This window comes from Numenius arquata, chromosome Z (assembly GCF_964106895.1).
Source record: "Numenius arquata chromosome Z, bNumArq3.hap1.1, whole genome shotgun sequence".
NCBI classification, from domain to species: Eukaryota; Metazoa; Chordata; class Aves; order Charadriiformes; family Scolopacidae; genus Numenius; species Numenius arquata.
In genome coordinates this window covers 27,967,428-27,987,514 of record NC_133616.1, presented here as the reverse complement: position 1 = coordinate 27,987,514, position 20,087 = coordinate 27,967,428, and the positions used below count along the sequence as shown (strand labels likewise).

General features: G+C 45.0%; 1 protein-coding gene across 1 annotated transcript; it reads left to right on the top strand.

Moving 5' to 3' along the window:
• Positions 1–4,887: 4,887 nt before the first annotated feature.
• Positions 4,888–19,873, top strand: VLDLR (very low density lipoprotein receptor). The gene is made up of 18 exons (XM_074166806.1): positions 4,888–5,041; positions 9,316–9,435; positions 10,395–10,517; positions 11,412–11,534; positions 12,904–13,275; positions 13,383–13,505; positions 13,591–13,713; positions 14,168–14,287; positions 14,365–14,490; positions 14,866–15,037; positions 15,367–15,591; positions 15,750–15,868; positions 16,264–16,403; positions 16,521–16,662; positions 16,977–17,123; positions 18,535–18,612; positions 18,726–18,895; positions 19,229–19,873. The coding sequence occupies exons 1-18, from the start codon at positions 4,888–4,890 to the stop codon at positions 19,262–19,264; spliced, it is 2,613 nt and encodes an 870-aa protein (XP_074022907.1). The 3' UTR covers positions 19,265–19,873.
• The last annotated feature ends 214 nt before the right edge of the window (positions 19,874–20,087 follow it).

Genomic DNA, 20,087 nt, shown 5'->3' with positions numbered 1-20,087 from the left:
CTAGCATGACTTTAACTATTGTGATGTCTTCCAATACTGTAACACTAAATAAAATGTGCTCATGCTCATATCACACGTGCTAGATCCTCACAAATAGGGGAAACCCATCAGTAAGTGTCTATAATAAAGAAAATTTACTAATGTGTACCACAGAGGAGAAAATCCCATCCTCACAGAAACCAGCAGCAAATTCCAACTGATGTTGGCAGGTCAAGAATAGTATCCAATGTTTTTTCCATTGTGAAGAACACATCCAAGAAAGACAAGTATTTTCTAACCTCCTTCAGAGATGAACTATCCATGTTTCTTGTACCACTAATGATTAAAAAAAATCATTAAAAAATTGTATTAAAATCACCAGTGAGACATCAGTTTGCCTCCTTTTTAAAACTCAGATGATGATGGGAAAGGTAAGGGGGACTTTTTTGTGAGTCTTAATTTACGTTTGTTAGGTATCCCGAGAACAACACAGGAAAGGTGCTTTAGTAGTGTAAAGTCAGTTGGTTGGATTTTCTCCTTTTTTTCCCTAAAGCTGCAAACAAAACATAGAATATGGATGTGAGTAGCACCTTTAACAACAGCATAGACCTTCACATAGTTTGCAGAGGAGCCCAACACACTAGAAAAAAAAAAAGCCCAATTTGTTCCTTAGATATAGCCACACAATCACATGGATCAGAACGACTCATGCACATACGTATTTTAAATTATTCCCAAAGGATGCATTCTGTCTCTCTCATGCTCTGTACAACTCCTCTGAAGTCAGTAATATGGATCCTGGCTCTGCACTTCCAAAATTCAGCCACAAATGCACCTCCTTCAATTACTGTCAGTTCCAGCATGCAATGATCTTATAAGCAGTTAATGTCTTTGATGGCAGCACACAATGAAGAAAATATTTTTGCAAGTGATCCTAAGGCAGGATGCTATCCCATGATAAGTAGCTGCTGCTTTTTCTACCCAAGAGGCCTTCCTTTTCTTTACTAGATTAGGTTGCATACTGTAGACATCATCACTTCATGTCCTTCATCAGAGGGGCTGGAGGCAAGAGTCCCGTTGATTTAAGACCTGAGGATGAATTAGTAATCCCAGTGCTTCAGGAACTCATTTAGAAATGGAGGCTATATGGTCTCTAAGGTGAAAAGAGAAAGGAACACAAAACACACTGAATTCATATTACGAGTACTCCAGAAGGTCCTTTCTGTGCTTTATTTTCTCTTGTAAGTTGACTTTACACTCTATAACCAACAAGGTATATTAATTATCCCAAAGGATCCAAACCTCTTATGAGTCCAAATGCATTATCAGGTGATGTTGGAAAGTCTCTGGGGCCCTAATATACACCACAATTCCCAAAAGGAAAAGTAATATGATGCCATTTCTTGTTACTTGGGTCATTTTTTAAGGCAAAAGCAATGCCTAACTGGTTCACTTAGCTTTTTGGCAATTTTTTCCTGCTCTTTTCAAGGGAACATCAACAGATCTTCAAGAATATTCACCTGCTATGGGTCAGAATGGAGACTACGAGTCAGGAAGGAGACTTCCATAAAAACAACTAGCAGCAATAAAACTATTATGCATAATACTTAATACCATACACCACTTGAAATTTTGCAGTTCTTTGTGCACACACAAGCAGATTTTTCTGAATATCCCCACAAAGATGGCATGTCCTATTATCACAAATGAGAAATCTGCAACAAACCTTCATATCCAGTGAAACTCTACTGAATCCAAGTGTCTGCCCAGTACAATAGAAGAAGCCACTGTTAGAAATGTGGTTTAGGAATGTCCTTCTCTGGTGTCTCAGCCAAGCTGGTTAGTTAGAAACTACTCACGTGTAGTTTCTAACTACAGAAACTACTTCAAACCCCTAAGTGGGTTTGGAAACATTAGGCCTGTACTCTGCACACCATATGTATTTGTACTGCATATTTAATAACATTACTACAAATACCTATTTATGCAAATAATAACAGAAGATGGACCTACACCAGTTCTGAGAGCAGTACAGGAGTGGAGCAACCTTTAAGATTGCTCTTGACTACAGGAACTTGCTTAACTGAGGTGGTAATGCCAGCTTTCCCTTCACACTCCCTCTCTCTGCTCCCTGAGGCTGCCCATGTTCTCATCCACCTTCTGTCTGCAGCCTCCTGACTTCCCGACAGCTGAAGAGGTTCAACTCAAACAGACTTGGCAAAAATCAAAGGAGGCTGAGTTCTGAAACAAAGCAAACATTAATGTGTTTCCCAGACTGACGACAAAAGGACTTGCAGTTACAAAAGCCAGCTCACTTTCCCTACAAAATTCAGCACCTTCCCAAACGTTAGACCTTCCTGAACACTTTGCTGCTACGTTATCACTAGCACAGTAGGACTGCTATTCTCCTAAGCGTGCATACTTGCAACAAAAACCCACAATTTTATTCCAGTTCTCCTGTATAGATCTGTTCTGGCTTGTATCCTTGTGCGTATGAACAAAGCCACACTAAAATTCATTACACACACTGCAGATCCCCCCAAGATACCTTCCCGTTCCTGCAGGCAGCAAGCCTTGCCCTTTTCTTAACCAGAATTCCTGTAAGGATGGTGCTAAGGAAGGAAAAGACCTTTTCTGTCCAAGATCCTTTCCTGGCGACTCCACCAGAGCCTGCAGAGGATCAGACTCATGCATTTACTCACTCACACATTTTAGTTTAGTTGAAATGCCAAAAATTATTTTGCAGCAAGTTCTGCTTTAGAGTCCAAACCCTCAGGTGTGCAAAGAGTTAGGTAAATCCAAGATAGAAAATTGCTTTCCCATCACAAAGCCAGGTGCAGGTGCTCATGGAACAGCGATAGTGCAGGGGACAAAGTGCAGTCCACTTTTCCTCCCTCCAGTAAATCTGTATCTTCCATAGAGAAACAAGGAAGACCATCAACTACCCACATACGCTAAGTTATGTCCAATCCTGTATTTCTGCATGACTGGAGTCTTCTTGTGTATTGCTGCACTCAATGTATGGCTTATAAAATATTTCTGTAATGATAACAGGACATTTGTGAAAATGCTGTTCAGCTCAAAGCACAGCAGACCATGCAACAATGAGCATCCAACTGAAGGCAATATGTCATGCTGAAGATCTGCAAGGAGAACGATGTTTTCAGTGTACTACTTACACTAAGCCATCTTCCTGAGGACCCCAGTCAACCCCCTTGTACACAATAAATTTTTCTTGCTTGAAGTAGCATATGTTTGCAAAAACAATGCTGTAGCATCTAATGTCACATACAAGGCAGGCTGGAAAAGCAGAGTCTCTCTCCTACTGTCCCTGAGGCCACAAGGTAGAGGAACTGTAGGGAGGCACGCACTAGGAACTGGTCTCTTCACATTTACACACATATTAGAAATATAATTCCCAGGTGTATTTCAGTTACATGAAATCAAATCTTGACTTCTTTAATAAGTCTCTGATACATCAACTATTTGCCCATTTGGGTGACCTGGACCCTTGTCCATTCGTTATGTGAACTGCAAGAAATAATCCACTCCGAAGTTATTCATGCAGTGGTTTGATTTGTCTTTAGTGGAGTCATGACACAACTGGATGAGATTCAAAAATGGCTTCACTCTGCAAACAACATATAAAAAAATGTTATGACATTTAAGAAATACAGAGTATCAAAGATACTTGCTTCATTGGAGGAATCACCTGCATTACTGGAAAAGACTTAAAATATTAGGCTAATAATTCAAGACTTCATTTCCAAGGAAAGAAACAGCAACCAGCTTTTTCATCATTTTTGGATGGAGTAGCTTGCTGAGGTTTATGTCTCCCCTGCAATATTAACAGCACAGCACACAATATAAGCATAAAATAGCAAGTCTATGAAAATAAATGAAAAAAAGCAGAGGATCACTAAACCTCAATTGCAAATTGTAAGCGTGCCATGAACAAAACCAAATTTGCATTTTACCAACCCCTCTTCTCTTTCTTTATTTCACCAAGGCATAATTGGGATGTTCAAAACGCTACAAATGAGGACTAAAACTACCAATTCTCCTCCTTAAAATAAAAGGTTAAGCTTGCAATTAGACGACTTTGGCATATCATTTTGTGCAATTACTAATTAACTACGATCCCCGATCGCAGAATGCAAAAGTAGTGATTTTCTCCCTCAAGAGCTGCGTCTGCTTCAAGTTCTGCCACGGAGGAAGGAAAAAAACCCACAGGGCAGGCGGGGGTGGGGGGGACACCGAATCGAAGAAACGCTTCTTTGAAGAAAACCATCCCGCATCGCCGATTTCGGCACCCGGCCGGGTCGGGGGGCTCTCGCAACGCCCCCTCCCCGCGGCGACATCGGCGTTTTGGGGAAGCAGGAGAAACAAAGCCGCCGCCACCGCCCCCCAATACCGCCCCCCCCCGCCGCCTTCGCCACCGCCCCCTCCCGCCGGGGCTGCCCCACACCACCGCCCCGGCCGCGGGGGCTGGCAGCGAGGTCGCACCGCCCCCCCCCCCAGGAAGGAAGGGCCAGGAGTGGGGCATCGTGGGGGGCTCTGCCCGCCGTCCCGCACCGCACCGCCACTCACCGCGCCGAGAGGAGCCGAACCGAACCGAACCGAACCCGGCCGGCGTGCGGGCCCGCCGCGGCGGCCGCAGGTGCCGCGGAGGAGGAAGCGGGGGCGGGCGGCGCTGGCGAGCCAACCGGGGCCCGGCGCGGCGCCGTGAGTCACCAGCGGCCGCGCAGGGCGGCCGGGCGGCTGGTATAAGAGCGCCGCGGGGACACCCTCCCCCCCGTGCATGTCGCCGTCTCCCTTCTCTTCTCCTCGCCTCTCCGACCGCCGCGCCTGCCCGCCTTCCTCCTCCTCCTCCTTCCTTCCCTCCCTCTCTCCGTCCCCGGCGCGGCGATGCGGTCGGACCGGCCGCGCGGAGAGCCCAGCGCCGCGGCGGCAGCAGCCGGCGGCGGCGGCCCCGGTGGCGGTGCGGGGCGGCGGGCGGTCCCGGGCTGCTGGGCGCTGTGGCTGCTGCTCGCCCTCAGCTGCCTGCGCGCCGCCGCCGACGGTGAGTGCGGGGCCCGGGGGGCTGGGGAGGCGGGGGCTGGGGCGCGCTGCCGCCCCCCGCAATAATTTATTCTCCTTTTCCTTTTTTCTTTATTTCTTTCCTTTTTTTTTTTTTTTTGTGTTGGCTTTTTTTTTTTTTTTTTTTCGGTATCACAGGCTCCCGCTGCGCCGGGGGGAGCGGAGCTCCGCGGAGGGGCTGCCGGGGCGGGACCTGGGCTCCCGCGGCGGGGACGGGAGGGCGCTGCCGCCGGGGTCTGCCCCACCGCCCCCTCTTGTCGCGGGAGGCGCCGCCTTCCCCGTCGGGCCCCGGGCGGCCCGAAGCGCCACCGAGGGTGGGCCTGAGCCCCTGCCCGGCCGGCCCTGCCCGCTCCGGGGAGCACCTCTCCTGGCAGCGACCCGGGTGCGGCGGGAGGCTTTGATTTTTATTTTTTTAATTTATTTTTATTTTCTATTTTTTTTTTTTATTTTTCCTGGGCGTTGCATGGTGCTGAGGGGAGGGACTGCGTGGCTGGGGGACCGGGGAGGACTGAGGCGATGTGGTGGGGAAAGGAAGAGGAGCCCGAGGGAGGGCTGCGGCGTTAAAGGTGCTGTCAAACTACTGTGCAACTTTGGCTTTGTGGCATCCAGCGGCATTGGCATGGCTCTAGTTCAGGGCCAATGGTTACCACCGTAAGGGATCTCCACCTGGTGGCAAGGTTGAGCCTTGCCAGTGCCGGGTCCTTCTGGCTGGTAGGGTTCTCACTGGTATCGCTGCTCCTGGCAAGCTCCAGGGTTGCCTCCCAGCGTGGAAGCTGTCACCCCCGTGGCAGAGGTACCTGTGCATGAAGCCAATTGGATGGTCAATTAAAAATATTCTCCTCTTGAGTGGAGGTAGCAATCAGTTGGCTGACTCCTTTCTTCCTTCAGGAGCTGAGGTCCAGGCTACTCTTCTAGGTGGGAAGTGGGCAATTGATGTCTGCATTGTTCTATGGCTTTTAGACTCCTGGCTAGTGGCCTAAAGTGTCAGATCTTGGCTGTATTGGCAAAGTATGCTTAAAGGTAGTTTGACTTTGTGGTCCTAGCTGTATGCAGTAGTTCAAATACCAGGTCTGTCAGGAAGAGCCCACCCAGGAGGTTGTTGCATCCAGTCTCCTCATACAAGGAGGAAGAGGGGAAATGTCTGCCTAGTCACTCCTCAGTTCCAAGTCATGTAGATTGCTCCCATGTCTAGTCTACAACAGACATGATTAAACAGCTGTATTATGAAGGAGCAAGGTGGCTGGCACTGAAACTGCTAGTGCACTGTGGTCAGAAATCATAACAAGATACGCGTTGGAGGGCGACTCTAGTCCACCAAGGTAGTTTGATTCCTCCCTCAATTTGGGTTTCTGGCCCTACCAGCTCTGTCCTACTAGGAGTTGCAATTGCCAGGACCTGGGGGGAGTCTATTCTAGTTCCTCTATGAGCTCTCCCAAGATTTCCCAATCACTGTTGCAAGCTTTTCTGGGACTCGGTGTCAGATGACAGCACACAAGTGTCACATGTTTGAGGCTGCCCAGACAAATAATCTGACAACTTGCCTAAGGGGCCGAGACAAACAGTGACAGCAGAGGTATGTAGGCAGCTAGTTTAACTTCGGTAGTCATTGTAACTGTGCTCCTTCACCCTGCACATATTGCCGCTTATGAGCTAACTTCTAGAAAGTAGTTGCCTGAGGAACAGTAAAATAATGTTTTAGCAGTCACAGGCTGTGAAGTTATGGGTTCTCTATGCCTTTTGCCAAAGCCTTGTCTCAAGGAGGGGTAAAGGTGTGAAGATGCTTCTGGTGTGTGAGTAGCATGTGAAGAGAAGCTTTGAATTAGTGGATAATTGATACTGATCTAAAAACCAGTTAGTGTCTAGGGACTGAAGCTGCTGCTAAGGTTTGACTTTGTTGCTTCAAGTAGCTGTGGATTGGACTGGTAGTGTCATGACTAAAGGGTTACCTGGCACTGCAGAACTGTGCTTGGCGTAAGACAGGGGACCACAGTTAGTTACTGGCTGGAACTAAACTTCGTCTTAACTGGAGCTCACTCCAGGTGGCCTTTGGAGTTTGACAGACATCTTCAGGAGTAGCAACAGATGATGATCTATACCTTTGTGCACCTGTGTGGGTGTTAGGTGCTGTCAGTTCTTCACTTGTTTGTGGGTTCACAAAAGTAGTTGCTGTGACATTTCACTTGGCATCAGCTGCAGAAGCAATGATACCTGCTTGGAATGGCTGCTTGTAAAGGCTTCTCACTGTAAAGTTATAACTGTTACTCCAAGCTCAGTTACTGTTTCATTTAGCCTTGCGTGTAGCTTCCCTGTAGCGTTTGGTCAAAATTATGTTAGGTTTGTAAGTCGCAATGTACTAGGCAGTCTTAGCAAGCCTTTTCTGGTTATTCTAGCTTGAAATAGAGTAACTAAGGACTGTGGAGTTATTTTGGGATCTCCTGAGTGGCAGGCTTAGTCTAATATCTCTAGTATGCTATTTTGGGAAAGGTTGACTGTTCACACTCTGAAAGTCTGCATGAGAATCTCTCAAAACTTGCGGGAGTGAGTCGTTGCATGTTTTAGGTGGTAGTACAGTAATAACTGGAGTAGTGTGTGACCAGGGCTTGCAAGCAGAAGGCTACTTCTGTTAGAGGTTACAGGACAACAAGGTGATGTCAGGCTTAGAACAAGCTGATAGCTGTGGCTTCTGCAGCCTCTCTAAGGTAGCTGGGGTGTGCCTTCTAGCACAAGGTAAGCTACTTGTTTGATAGCTCTTCACCAAATAGTAGTAGCTTAACAAAACCACGCTATTAGAAAGGATGGGAGTTACACCAGCATGCACTGAAAGGGAAAGGAGGGATGGAAATACAGAGTGCAGGAGCTGATGCTCATTTTTTTGGCACTCTTTGAACATAGTTCCCATGAAACAAGTTATGGCTTTACTCTGACAAGTGAGTTAGTGTTTTACTCAAACAGTAAGATTGCTAAAACATTAGCAGAGCTCAATAAGCTGCTGTTTCAAATCCTGTACTTCTGGCATGAATTTACATGAAATGGTCAGCAGGTAAAATTGCCCATGTTGTCCTTGCTTATACTCTGCACAGGGTTTGCCGCTGCCTAGTGTCTGATGGCTGGCCAATATAATGTGAAATGGCTGAATAGCTTCATTCCACTTGTAAACGGTCTTGCATTTTGTGTGTCATACACAGGATATAAAATAACAAGTAATGTTCTACTAAAAAGTGATGCCCTTTGTGAGCCCTGGAATGCCAAGACAAAGCACCTTCACTAAATGATGCAATAAACCAAGGAGGAGCAGGAGTCTTGCATCATGCTGTGGACATGTGCAGCCAATACTAATGCATGAGCTTACGCGGTTGCCTGCATGCATTACATGAAGCAGCTCTGGCTTAGCAGCTGAAGAAGCAGGCTGCTGCTTTTAGTGACAGTTATAACACAGCTTCAAGACAAAGTAGGTTCCCTTGAGGGATGGGATCACGCAGTTTTAGAGCTGAAGATACTCTGGAAAGTGCACTCTAAGCACCACGCAGAAAGCAGTACTTTACTCAAGCATACTAGCAAATCAGGACTGTTAACAGTTGGGAGACAACACACTTGATTCCAGAAGGAAGAGATAATTTGTCTTGCTCTCTTAGCATTATAGTTGATCTAGCTTTAATAAGCAAGATCCAGATAAGTAATCACGCTTCTTTTTGTCTATACTAAGGAATGTCTCTGTGCCATTGTTTGAGGAATAACTAAAATAACAGAAACTTGTTCAACTACAGAACAGATCTCTAAGCTATCTTAACAGACATCTTGGGGATTCTGTTTTAATGTGTTAGCATCAGAGTACTGAAATGCTAATGCAGCTTGACATTAGTCAAGACTAAACCCAGTTTGCTTAACATTTGAAGAGTTTTGAGAATGCAATGCTAGGTGCTAGAAACTAGAATTCACTTTGTGCATGCACCGCTCTGCCTGGCAAACTTGACCCTGCCTTGAAAAGGAAAACTCAGTATGAAGGACACAGAGTGGTTTACTGTTGTCTGGCAGGTGGACTGTCCTAGTGCTTAAGCTCTGCACTTGTACTGTGAAGGAAAGCTTCTACATCTATTTTCATTATCGAGTAATGTGACTACAAAGACTTGGAGCTCAGATCTGATTTCATGCTGATGTTAAACTGTTTATTAAGCTGGGTGGCTTCTTGACCAGCAGTGGGGGAAAGCAAGAAAGTATTGCTAAACAATATCAGGGCTTAGGTTCCTTTTTTTGTTGAAGGTGCACGAGCTAAATGTGAGGAATCCCAATTCCCATGTAGTAATGGACGCTGTATTCCTTTACTCTGGAAATGTGATGGTGATGAAGATTGTTCAGATGGCAGTGATGAGAATGCTTGTGGTAAGTAATCAAAATAAATAATACGTCTGTAGCAGTACTTGCTAGTTGGCAGCAGGGGCTTAACTGTGGGTAGCTGGAGAGATGCTTATCCCTTCCAGCACTTTGAACAGTCAGAACACAGAGTAGAGGACAAATTCCCTAGAACAACTGGGGGACTATCTTGATGCCTTGTATCCCTCTGAGGCAGTTGAATTTTCCTGAGTGCTGTGAAAGTCTCCTGGAATTGGGGACCGAGAGAAAAGCTCGTGACCAAAACTCTTTATTTGTGAGGGTGGGGACTGTCCAGAACAGAATGCAAGCCAGTTCTCGGTTGTTGCTTGAAGACATAGTAGAAACTGTTTGCTCTTAGCATTTTGCTGTTGGCTATTCCATGGTTAAATGCCCTGGTTTATGTGTGAAAGTGATTCTGCTGAGTCTCCTATAAACACTGTTTGGCTTTGGCTGTCAGCTCTTGTTTTAAGCAGACACAGAGGCCAAGTAGACTGGAGATACTTAGAGACAAGGCAAAATGGACTCAATATCCTTTGCTGGTGTGGTTGAAATGCTAGTCTGCTCAAGCAGACCTAGACTGTTATCTTAGGGTTACATAGTACCGTGCTTCTGTAATGACAAATCAAATGCCTTGATCACAAACTCAGAGTTCAAAACCTGCATATTAATATCAGCAGACCTTACTTTAAGTCGTGTCTGTTAAAAGCACCAGCTATTCTAGCAGTATAGTCTCGCTTACCACTTAGAGTCTTTCAGTGCCTGCTTGTGGGAAGATAAATGTCTATGCACAGTATAACTCTCTAGGAGGTGTTAAACAGCACTGCCATTAGACTGGTGGAAGATGACACCAGACACCCAAGAACTAAGGATAGTGCATTACTTTCCCGGGGCAAGGCAGCTTACCTCTAGCTGCAACAAACAGGCTAATCTCTGGTCTCTAAACAAGTGGCTGTCCTTCTCCCTTGCAGTGAAGAAGACCTGTGCTGAATCTGATTTTGTGTGCGCCAGTGGTCAATGCGTGCCTAACAGATGGCAGTGTGATGGGGATCCAGACTGCGAGGATGGGTCTGACGAGAGTGCTGAACTGTGCCGTAAGTGAGCCTGGCTTGTCAGTGCAGGCAGGCCTGCAGGGAGTAGCGTTTTGACTTCTTGACTGCATGCAGCCCGGCTCTCCTCCTAAAGGAAGGATGAACTTGTTGTCTTGGAGAGCACCTTCCTAAGTGTGAGCTTGGCTTTGGCCACATCGGGGTCTTCACAAGACTTTTCACTACTTAAAAAGATGCAGAACTGAGTGGGGACTCTGCACTTGGACCTGATGACATATAGCAAGTATAAGATCTTACTGACAGTCGGAAGTGGCAAGCACAACACAGCAGGCCTGACGGCTACTGTGGCTTGTTCACCAAGTGATCACTGTCCTCAAAGACAATTACTTTGCAAGATAACCAGAGCTAGTGTAGGAACTGAGTGACTGACTATATGTTGGGGCGTGGGAAGCAGAAGTGCAGAGCCTTGACTGTGAGGTCTCACAGTTAGCAACCCCAGTCTTAAGTGTGGTAACTAATCAAGGCATATAGATCTGTCAAGCTTCATTTTCCTCTATCAGTAGGATCCTCCACATTGAGGAATACTACAGCCCCAAGCCCTACTGCACTTTGGCATTACTCCCGCCTGCTACTAGGTGTTATAGCTCAAGCTTCTACAATGTAACTGGTGTGCAATCACAAAACTACCACTACAAAGATACTGTTAAACTAGTAATCTATAAGGAGCTGGAAGCATCTTTTTTACTGAAAACTACAAACCAGTGTAACGTCTTCCATGATGGAGCCATCAGTTTAGATGGATGGTGGCATCTAATTTACTGCAGCTCTGTCCAGATCTGAAGCCTTTCAGTCGCAACTTTCAGGATAACTCCTAAAACCCAAGATCAGTAGCTCTTAAATTTCAGAACTCTTGAATTCAACTTAAACTTTTTTCGATAGATATGAGAACATGCCGAGTAAATGAAATCAGCTGTGGTCCTCAGTCAACCCAGTGTATCCCAGTGTCCTGGAAATGTGATGGTGAAAAAGACTGTGACAGTGGAAAAGATGAAGAGAATTGTGGTAAGGGAAGAAACAGTGGCTGCATAACTCTATTTGAAATTGACTTGTCTGGAAAGGAGCTAGCTGGGCAGTATACCTGGGAAGATAAATTTCTCATAGTATCAATATATCCTCAAACCTACACTCACCTTGTATTGCAGCCTGCGTAACAAAGCGGACTTGTTCTAATGCTCCTCTATCTTGCTAAGTTAAGAACTACAGCAGTATAAGCTATTCAACATCTGTCTTTGGTCTCTGGCTAATTTTGGCAATAGCCATAGGCTTAGACATATGTTGGGCAAACCATCAGAACTTGTTCTCTGTAGAGTTTGTCAAGAGCTAATGCTAGTTGCTGCTTACATTAACAAATGGTCTCCTAAAAATGTAGCAGTGACTTGTAGCCAAGGGCACAGCTGATCTGCTTTAAAGCCCTATCCTGGAGTATTCTGTGCACTTGTCTGAAAGTGCAGACAGAGAAGCTGGGTTTCAGATGTTGGGGGGCAACTTCAGGCCGGTATTCAAGTGAAGTTGCTGCTGCCAGCATTAGAGTGCAGCATTTCTGGTTTGTTCTAATGAACTTGCATACATATGAGTTGGCTGAGGTGTCCTGGGACAAATTTGCTGTAACCAAAGCCACAGAGCTGGCTTCTGTCAGACCTATCTTACCTGGATGGACTAACAAGACACAGATAGGCAGACTTCTGCCATGTGTCTGTAGAGTTCCTGCTTTACTCAGCAAGCAAATGCCTTAATCTGACAAGTAAATCTACAGACAGCATTTCTAATGAAGCTGATAAAACTATCAGCCTAGGCATACTGAGCTGCTAGCTACATTGCTATTAAACCAGCATAACTTGTACTGGCTTAAGCTGTGTGGATGTGTTTAATGCCACAGGATCAACTGGTACAAGATGTTGATCTGTTATCCCCAGTGGTCCAGGCAAATGGACCACTGCTGTCCTGGGGAGCAGCACAAAACACTTCAATTTCAAACTATAGTGCATGCTGACCATCTGGCTACCTTAATCTTAGTCTGTACTCTAGAGTTAGCAATTCTCTTACCTTCTGTCTCTGGCTCAGAGGGTTTGAGCCTGTTTTCTGAAAGGCTCTCACTCTGAAGCAGAACAGCCTAGCTGCTTCAGAAGGAGGTTATGTTCACTCAGTAGCTCAAAACTGATACCTCTCACTCATAACAACCAAAGGCTAGGCGGACAGTCTGTGTGGGGCACAGGGGTCCTGTAGGTGGTCAGTTAGGTTCTCCTAGAGCCATATACAGGATGCTGATCTTCTGTAAACTAACAGCTGAAGAACGTGCAAAGCAAAATACCTTCATACCAAAGTCTGCCACCTTGTGATAATCTGCAAATCTCTCTTACTCCTGTTACTCCAGGCAATGTGACTTGTAGTCCAGCGGAGTTCACATGCAGCAGTGGGCAATGTATTTCCAAGAGCTTTGTCTGCAATGGTCAAGATGACTGCAGCGATGGCAGTGACGAGCTGGAGTGCGCACCTCCTACCTGTGGAGTTCATGAGTTCCAGTGCAAGAGCTCCACTTGCATCCCCATCAGCTGGGTGTGTGATGATGATGCTGACTGCTCTGACCATTCAGATGAATCTCTAGAGCAATGTGGCCGCCAGCCTGCACCTCCAGTGAAGTGCTCTGCCAGTGAGGTGCAATGCGGCTCAGGTGAATGTATCCACAAAAAGTGGCGGTGTGATGGAGATCCTGACTGCAAGGATGGAAGTGATGAAATCAACTGCCGTAAGTTAACTTGATCCTTCTCTAGGAGGTGCTGGTTGGCTCCTGTTTTATTTTCTTTCCTTCAGCAGACCTCAGGAGTTTTAAGTCTGTAATGGCTGTGTCCTCAGCTTCTCGGACCTGCAGACCAGACCAGTTCAGATGTGAAGATGGAAACTGCATCCATGGGAGTAGGCAGTGCAATGGTGTGAGAGACTGTCTGGATGGCACTGATGAAGCAAGTTGTAACAATGGTAAGTGTGGAACTAAGCAACATAATATCTTTGCATAATATCTGTTGAAGCTGGCAGTTGCTTCTAACAATCATCATTATCTCAGTTATTCAGTGCTCTGGACCTGGCAAATTCAAGTGCAGAAGTGGAGAATGCATAGATGTCAATAAAGTGTGTAACCAGCAGAGAGACTGCAAGGACTGGAGTGATGAGCCCCTCAAGGAGTGTAGTAAGTGCACAAACTCATTGCACAATGCTGACCACTAGACGTACTTGGATATAACCTCTGAGCTGTACGATGTCAGTCTGGAAAGCCTATCTGCACTTCCTTGGTGCCAAACAACCAACCAAGAGCAACCTAATCTATAGGCTAGTTTTATCCTAGCCAAACTGGCTATTGGAATGCCTTCTCCATGGGCAGAAGGTGCTTGAAGGCATTAGAAACTCTGAAACTTCCAGGAGTCTCAATCTCTGTCTGTTCCTGCCAACTTGTAACACACTGATAGTTGAGCAAATACGAATTTGAGGAGGGTCTCATGTATGTGACTTCAAGTGCCAGTGGTTTATCAGGTGTGGCAGGCATCATTAGAAAATGAATGGGTATCTGGTAATGCACTCTGTGACTATGACTTTCAGACTAACTATGTGTGCTGTCTCAGAAGTGGCTGATTTTTCTCTTCTAGACATAAATGAATGTCTCGTGAACAACGGTGGATGCTCTCATATCTGCAGAGATCTTGTTATTGGCTATGAATGCGACTGTCCAGCTGGATTTGAGCTTATTGACAGGAGAACCTGTGGAGGTAGGTATCCAGTAGGTTAACATAGACCCTACTGATGGTGTTGGAGATGAGAACAAATTAAATTGTTGTCTTTACAGATATTGATGAATGCCAGAACCCTGGTATCTGTAGTCAAATCTGTATCAACCTGAAAGGGGGCTACAAATGTGAATGTAGCCGTGGCTATCAGATGGATCTTGCTACTGGGGTGTGCAAGGCAGTTGGTGAGTATTGGCATAAGACTTTTATATCCCCGCTTTAAAATGAAGTAGCAAGTGATATACTGTTTATGCTGTTGTGGTTTTGACACTAGTTGTGCTATGTGAAAACTCCTAACACTTCGAATGATGCCATGGTACAGTATTTAAAGCTGCCTGACATAAACTGCTTGTGTCTGCTCCCTGGGCAGGAGAACGCTCCCCATCAAGTTGTGGAGGGAGAAAAGGATGAGGTGCGGTACAGCCAAGACCTCTGTCAGCATCCACTAGCAAGTGTGGAATGGCAAATACTAAATATGATGACTCTTAAAACTTGCCATAAAAGAACAGTATGTGACTGCATGTCTAGAAGTACAGATAACACTTACACTCTTTCCACAGGGAAAGAACCATGTCTAATTTTCACCAACCGCCGGGATATCAGGAAGATCGGCCTTGAGAGAAAAGAATACATTCAGCTAGTAGAGCAGCTAAGAAACACTGTAGCTCTAGATGCTGATATTGCTGAGCAAAAGCTTTACTGGGCTGACTTCAGTCAAAAAGCAATCTTCAGGTAAATGGACTTAGCTTCTGAACCCTGCTGTGCTCTCCTAAACCATCTCACATTTTACCCGAGAGACTTTTCTGGGCTCTGGTGATGAAAACTAGATTCATGATGTCCTAAAGCCAAAGTAAAGTAGATGCAAGTTCCTACAACTAGCAATATGTATGCCTGTTGCACGTCCTAGTAACTGCTGCTACAATTGTACAAAAGGCATTCTGTGGAAAGTCATGAGTATCTTTTACATTGTCTGCCTGAGATCTGCGTGCAGTATTTGCTGAGGCACCCCAAGTGGTAGTATCAGAGGAAGGGGTTGAAAGCAAGTAATTCTTGTCTTCCAGTGCCTCTATTGATACCCGTGATAAAGTTGGAACACACGTCAGAATCCTGGACAACATACACAGCCCTGCAGGAATTGCTGTTGACTGGGTTTATAAGAACATCTACTGGTCTGACTCAACTGCAAAGACCATTTCAGTGGCTAGCCTAGATGGCACAAAAAGAAAGGTTTTGTTTCTCTCTGAGCTGAGAGAGCCAGCCTCTATTGCTGTAGATCCTCTCTCTGGGTGAGTATTTGTCCTTGTTCTCTTCAAAGAGTGGACCTAACCAGCTACTCCATGTCCTGATAACTGACTTAGGTAGCCTTTGTTAGTTATTGGTCATAACTAAGAGTGATACTACACAGTACTATAGTGCATCATACAACATAAATTCTGCTTCACAGCTTTATGTACTGGTCAGACTGGGGTGAGCCAGCAAAAATTGAAAAAGCAGGAATGAATGGATTTGACAGACAGCAGCTTGTGACAACAGAAATCCAGTGGCCTAATGGAATTGCTCTAGGTATGTTGAACTTGTCTCTGTGCCAGAGGTATTCTGGAGCTTTAGCAATTTGTTTGCTACAAAAGCCAAGGTCATCCTTCAGAGAACTATTTTCAGCTTCTGAGAATGGGAATTTCCTGCATGCCTGGAGGCACTGCAACAGGCACTGCAACAGGCACAGATAGCACCTCTCAGATACTGAAATAGTAATTTTTCTTGCACTGCTCTATATTATAGTTGAGGCACAGGCCACTTAGGCAGCACTGCAGCAGCATTCTGCATCCTGGTATGGTAAGAAACTAGGGCAACACTGCAACTATTCTTGAACCTGTGGGTGTTTCAACTTTTTGCAAGGGGCTTTGGAAGCTTTCTCCATGTAGATAGTAAATATGTCTGGGTTTTTTTTCCCCTCCTAGATCTTGTAAAGAGCCGTCTGTACTGGCTTGATTCTAAACTACATATGCTGTCAAGTGTGGACTTGAATGGCCAGGACCGTAGAATTGTGCTGAAGTCTCATATGTTCCTTCCTCATCCTCTTGCTCTAACAATATTTGAGGTAAGAATGACTTCCTGTAGAAATTGTCAAAGATCCTCATCTTGGTAGTATGAGGCTAGCAGGTATGGTGCTGATAGCAACACAGAGGTAATAGGATACAATGACTCTGTCTTCTAGGACCGTGTGTACTGGATTGATGGAGAGAATGAGGCAGTCTATGGTGCCAACAAATTTACTGGAACTGAATTGGTTACCCTAGTGAACAACCTCAATGATGCACAGGACATCATTGTGTATCATGAACTTGTTCAGCCTTCAGGTAACTCTAACACAGTTTATAGTTATGTCAGTGAGTAAGAAGCTGTGTGGGTGGTGGCAAGGTGGGAAATGGTATCCCGCCCCTGTATAGCTGTCTACTTCACTTCTACTTAGAGTGGTTGGTGCCTTCTAACATAGGCACCCCCCACTGGGGTTGAGAGAAGGTCTACTTGCAGTTGGTCCTTCCTAGGCAGAGCAGGTACAAATCTATAACTTGCAGAGTCAAGTAACTTTACTAAAGCAATTATTGTACAAATAATTTTGCTGTATACCTGAAATATGAAGGCTCACTCCTGTCAATTGCTGTACCAACAGGCAGGAACTGGTGTGAAGAGAATATGGCAAATGGAGGCTGTAGCTACCTGTGCCTGCCTGCTCCTCAGATAAATGAACACTCTCCAAAGTACACTTGTGCATGTCCTGTTGGGTCCTTCTTGAAGGAGGATGGTCTGAGATGTGCAGGTATGGTATCATGACTGAAATCCCTTCCAGATGGATGGGGAAGCAGTAGGGGTACTGAGTCTGTTGGAGGCAAATATGGCAATATAGGATGAGAGCTTTGCATGAGTTAATCTGATGTAATTAATCTTGGAGGGGGTGGTTTTCTAGCATGCATTAAGTTGGCCCTTAAAGTGTGCAGGTGCTATTCAAAGTCTGTGCTTGGTTTCTGCATCATCATCATTTGCAACAAGACTCTGTACCTCCATGGCTTTCTGCAGACAGCAAACACATGCACAAAATATACTGAGCCCCTTTCTTTTAAAACAAGGGGTATAAACTGACATGGCTGTACAGTGTATAAATAGTGTTGAAAAGCTGATAGGCTAATCTTGCTGGCCAAGGAAGTTTGTTTGGACCTCCTTTCATGGTCCAAACAAATATGCTGCTGCTACTACCCTGAGGACTGACTATATGGCACACTTGTTTGTCCAGTGGAGTAGAACTGGAGACGTCAAGGTGCTACTTACTATATTGTGTGTTGATTCTGACTGCCACAGAGCACTGAATGCAAGGACACTGTCCTTAGTTGGCTGCTCTAAAGGGTTGATGTAGGTATCAAAGACTGTACCTAACCAGTAAACTTGTGGAACTAGAATTTCACTCAGAAAACCTGATGTGAGGGATGGGGTGGCTTGCTGTTGTCGTGACTCTAAATACCTGTAATTCATGCCTGATTAATTGTCTAGCCTTGTTCTTGGAAGTATTTTTGATCAAAAACTCTCAGTGGAGGCTGTGCTAGTGAAGTAACTAATGTCAGTGTTTCCAGTAAAGCTAACAAGCTGCATGATCATTCTGCCATCTGCTAAACATTCACTACCATGGCTCTCACAGCTAAGCCATTGCAGAACTTCAGGATTAACTGGGTTCTTGATCTATAATTAGTTTCAGGTACTGGAACAACTGTGGCTTACACTGAGGCTAAAGATACCAGCACAACAGAAAAATCTCCAACTCTTGGACTAGTTCCTGGAGGTACTGGTCCCAATAACTCAGACTGCTAAACATTAGAGAAATTAAATGCAAACTGATCCACTAGTCTACTTGAAGTTTTCTCCTTTGCATGCAAGTAGAGAACACAGGCCAGGTTGTGTGTAGTACAAGTACAACAGCTGGAGCATGTGATAAACAGAGTTAGTTCACTTATGACACTGTGGAACCTATAGGTTTCATGAAATCCCAGGAGTGCTTAGAGAAGGTAATCAAACAAAGTAGCTTTCTACTAATATAGGATGAAGCCTGTTAGGCTGTTCTTGCAGTGTGTTACTGAGAAGCTAATATATGATAACAGCTTCTGGGCTTGGGAAGTACGTGCATCTGATGAGGTCTGCCAGCTTATCAGTAAGCAAACTCACTACTTCAAATTCTTATGCAGAATTCAACATCAGTGGTACAGCATCTGAAACACCTGCAGCTGGAGGAACATCAGCAGCTTGGACTGTTCTTCCTGTCTGTGAGTACAGCATTCACTAGCCTTTGTGACCCCTTGTGGTGGTACAAGCCACTCATAGTCAGGAGCTTGACTTGACCCTACTCCATACTTGCAATCTGCTTCTCTCCCTAAAGTATTGCTGGTGATGGCTGCAGTGGCTGGCTACTTCATGTGGCGTAACTGGCAGCACAAGAACATGAAAAGCATGAATTTTGATAATCCTGTCTACCTGAAAACTACAGAAGAGGATCTCACAATTGATATTGGAAGACACAGCTGTTCAGTAGGACACACCTACCCTGCAGTAAGTAAACCTATTGACATTTCTGAGGCTGCAGGTTAATCCTCAGAGCAGACGTAAAGACTGCCAAATGACTTGAGTTTAGGAAAGGTCTCTACTTTTGAGAGCTGCTGGCTGCAGCCAAACCACTGGGCTGAATCAGCTGGGAACTTGTCCTTTTAATCAAGGTTAAAGTTGCAGTAGGCAACTACTGTCCTACACCTGGGGTGGAGTGATCCATGTGGTCACTAGCCTGCAGAACTAGCTTTGGTTTCAAACTGCTGTGTAGTGATGATATGCGTTGTTTTGTATCTTTATTAGTACAATTGGAGCTAACTTTTACTTACTTTTGTGCAGATATCTGTTGTAAGCACAGATGATGATATGGCGTGAGCACTGGGTCAGCAATCACTTCCAGTTTACTTGTGTTTTACACTCTTTGGGGATAGTAACCAGGTTTGTGGCTGAAGGACTTCCTCCATTCTTGGAAGAAAGAAGATACTTTCTGTATGTATGGAACACTTGTGTAAATAGCTATTTTATACAGATTAACAACAAACTCTGTAAATACCTGTCCACAACAATTCAGCTTTCAGTGGTTACCATTTTATCAGTAACCCTTGGATTGGTCAGTCAGTAACACCACTGACCAAATATAGAGCACTTTCCATAGAAAGCCATATTCCAGCCACAACTTGTAACAGCTGTACATATGTGTATAGGACACTTGTAAATACTATTCTTGGAAAATCACTGTCAAGCACTTTGAAATACTTCAAATGTAAATTATTGTACACTGTCTTTTTCAATGATTGGGGCAATGGCAATAGGAAAAAACGGGTTACTATGATTGCCAAAAATTTGTAGACATAAGTAATTTTGTATGTATGATTGAAACAATCTTCTCTGTTACCTCTTAGAGGCATACAGATATGAATGCTCTTTAAGAAACTACTGTAAACCTTAATTCAGAGGGGGATAAATAATAAAAATTAAGCAATTAAAGTATTGGTCTCCGTTATTATGCTAGCACTGAAGTAAAATCGAGTATCTCCAAGTTGTAAGCGTTAGTGGGCTACCCTACTGCCAGCTTTTTTTCTTAAGTTATTTCAGCAGTGCCCCCAGACTGCTAAGACAGTGCTGATCTGCCAGGTGACTAAAGTTTGTATTTGAGACTAATACTGTGCAGGGTACTGGACTGAATGGGTCCCCTTTC

What these genes read in the sequence shown, in the direction of transcription:
- VLDLR (XM_074166806.1), top strand. Translation starts at nt 4,888, where the DNA reads ATGCGGTCGGACCGGCCGCGCGGAGAGCCCAGCGCCGCGGCGGCAGCA. An exon ending in CGAGAGTGCTGAACTGTGCC is followed by an intron (nt 10,518 to 11,411) that starts GTAAGTGAGCCT and finishes TTTTTTCGATAG; the next exon opens with ATATGAGAACATGCCGAGTA. An exon ending in TAGGACACACCTACCCTGCA is followed by an intron (nt 18,896 to 19,228) that starts GTAAGTAAACCT and finishes ACTTTTGTGCAG; the next exon opens with ATATCTGTTGTAAGCACAGA.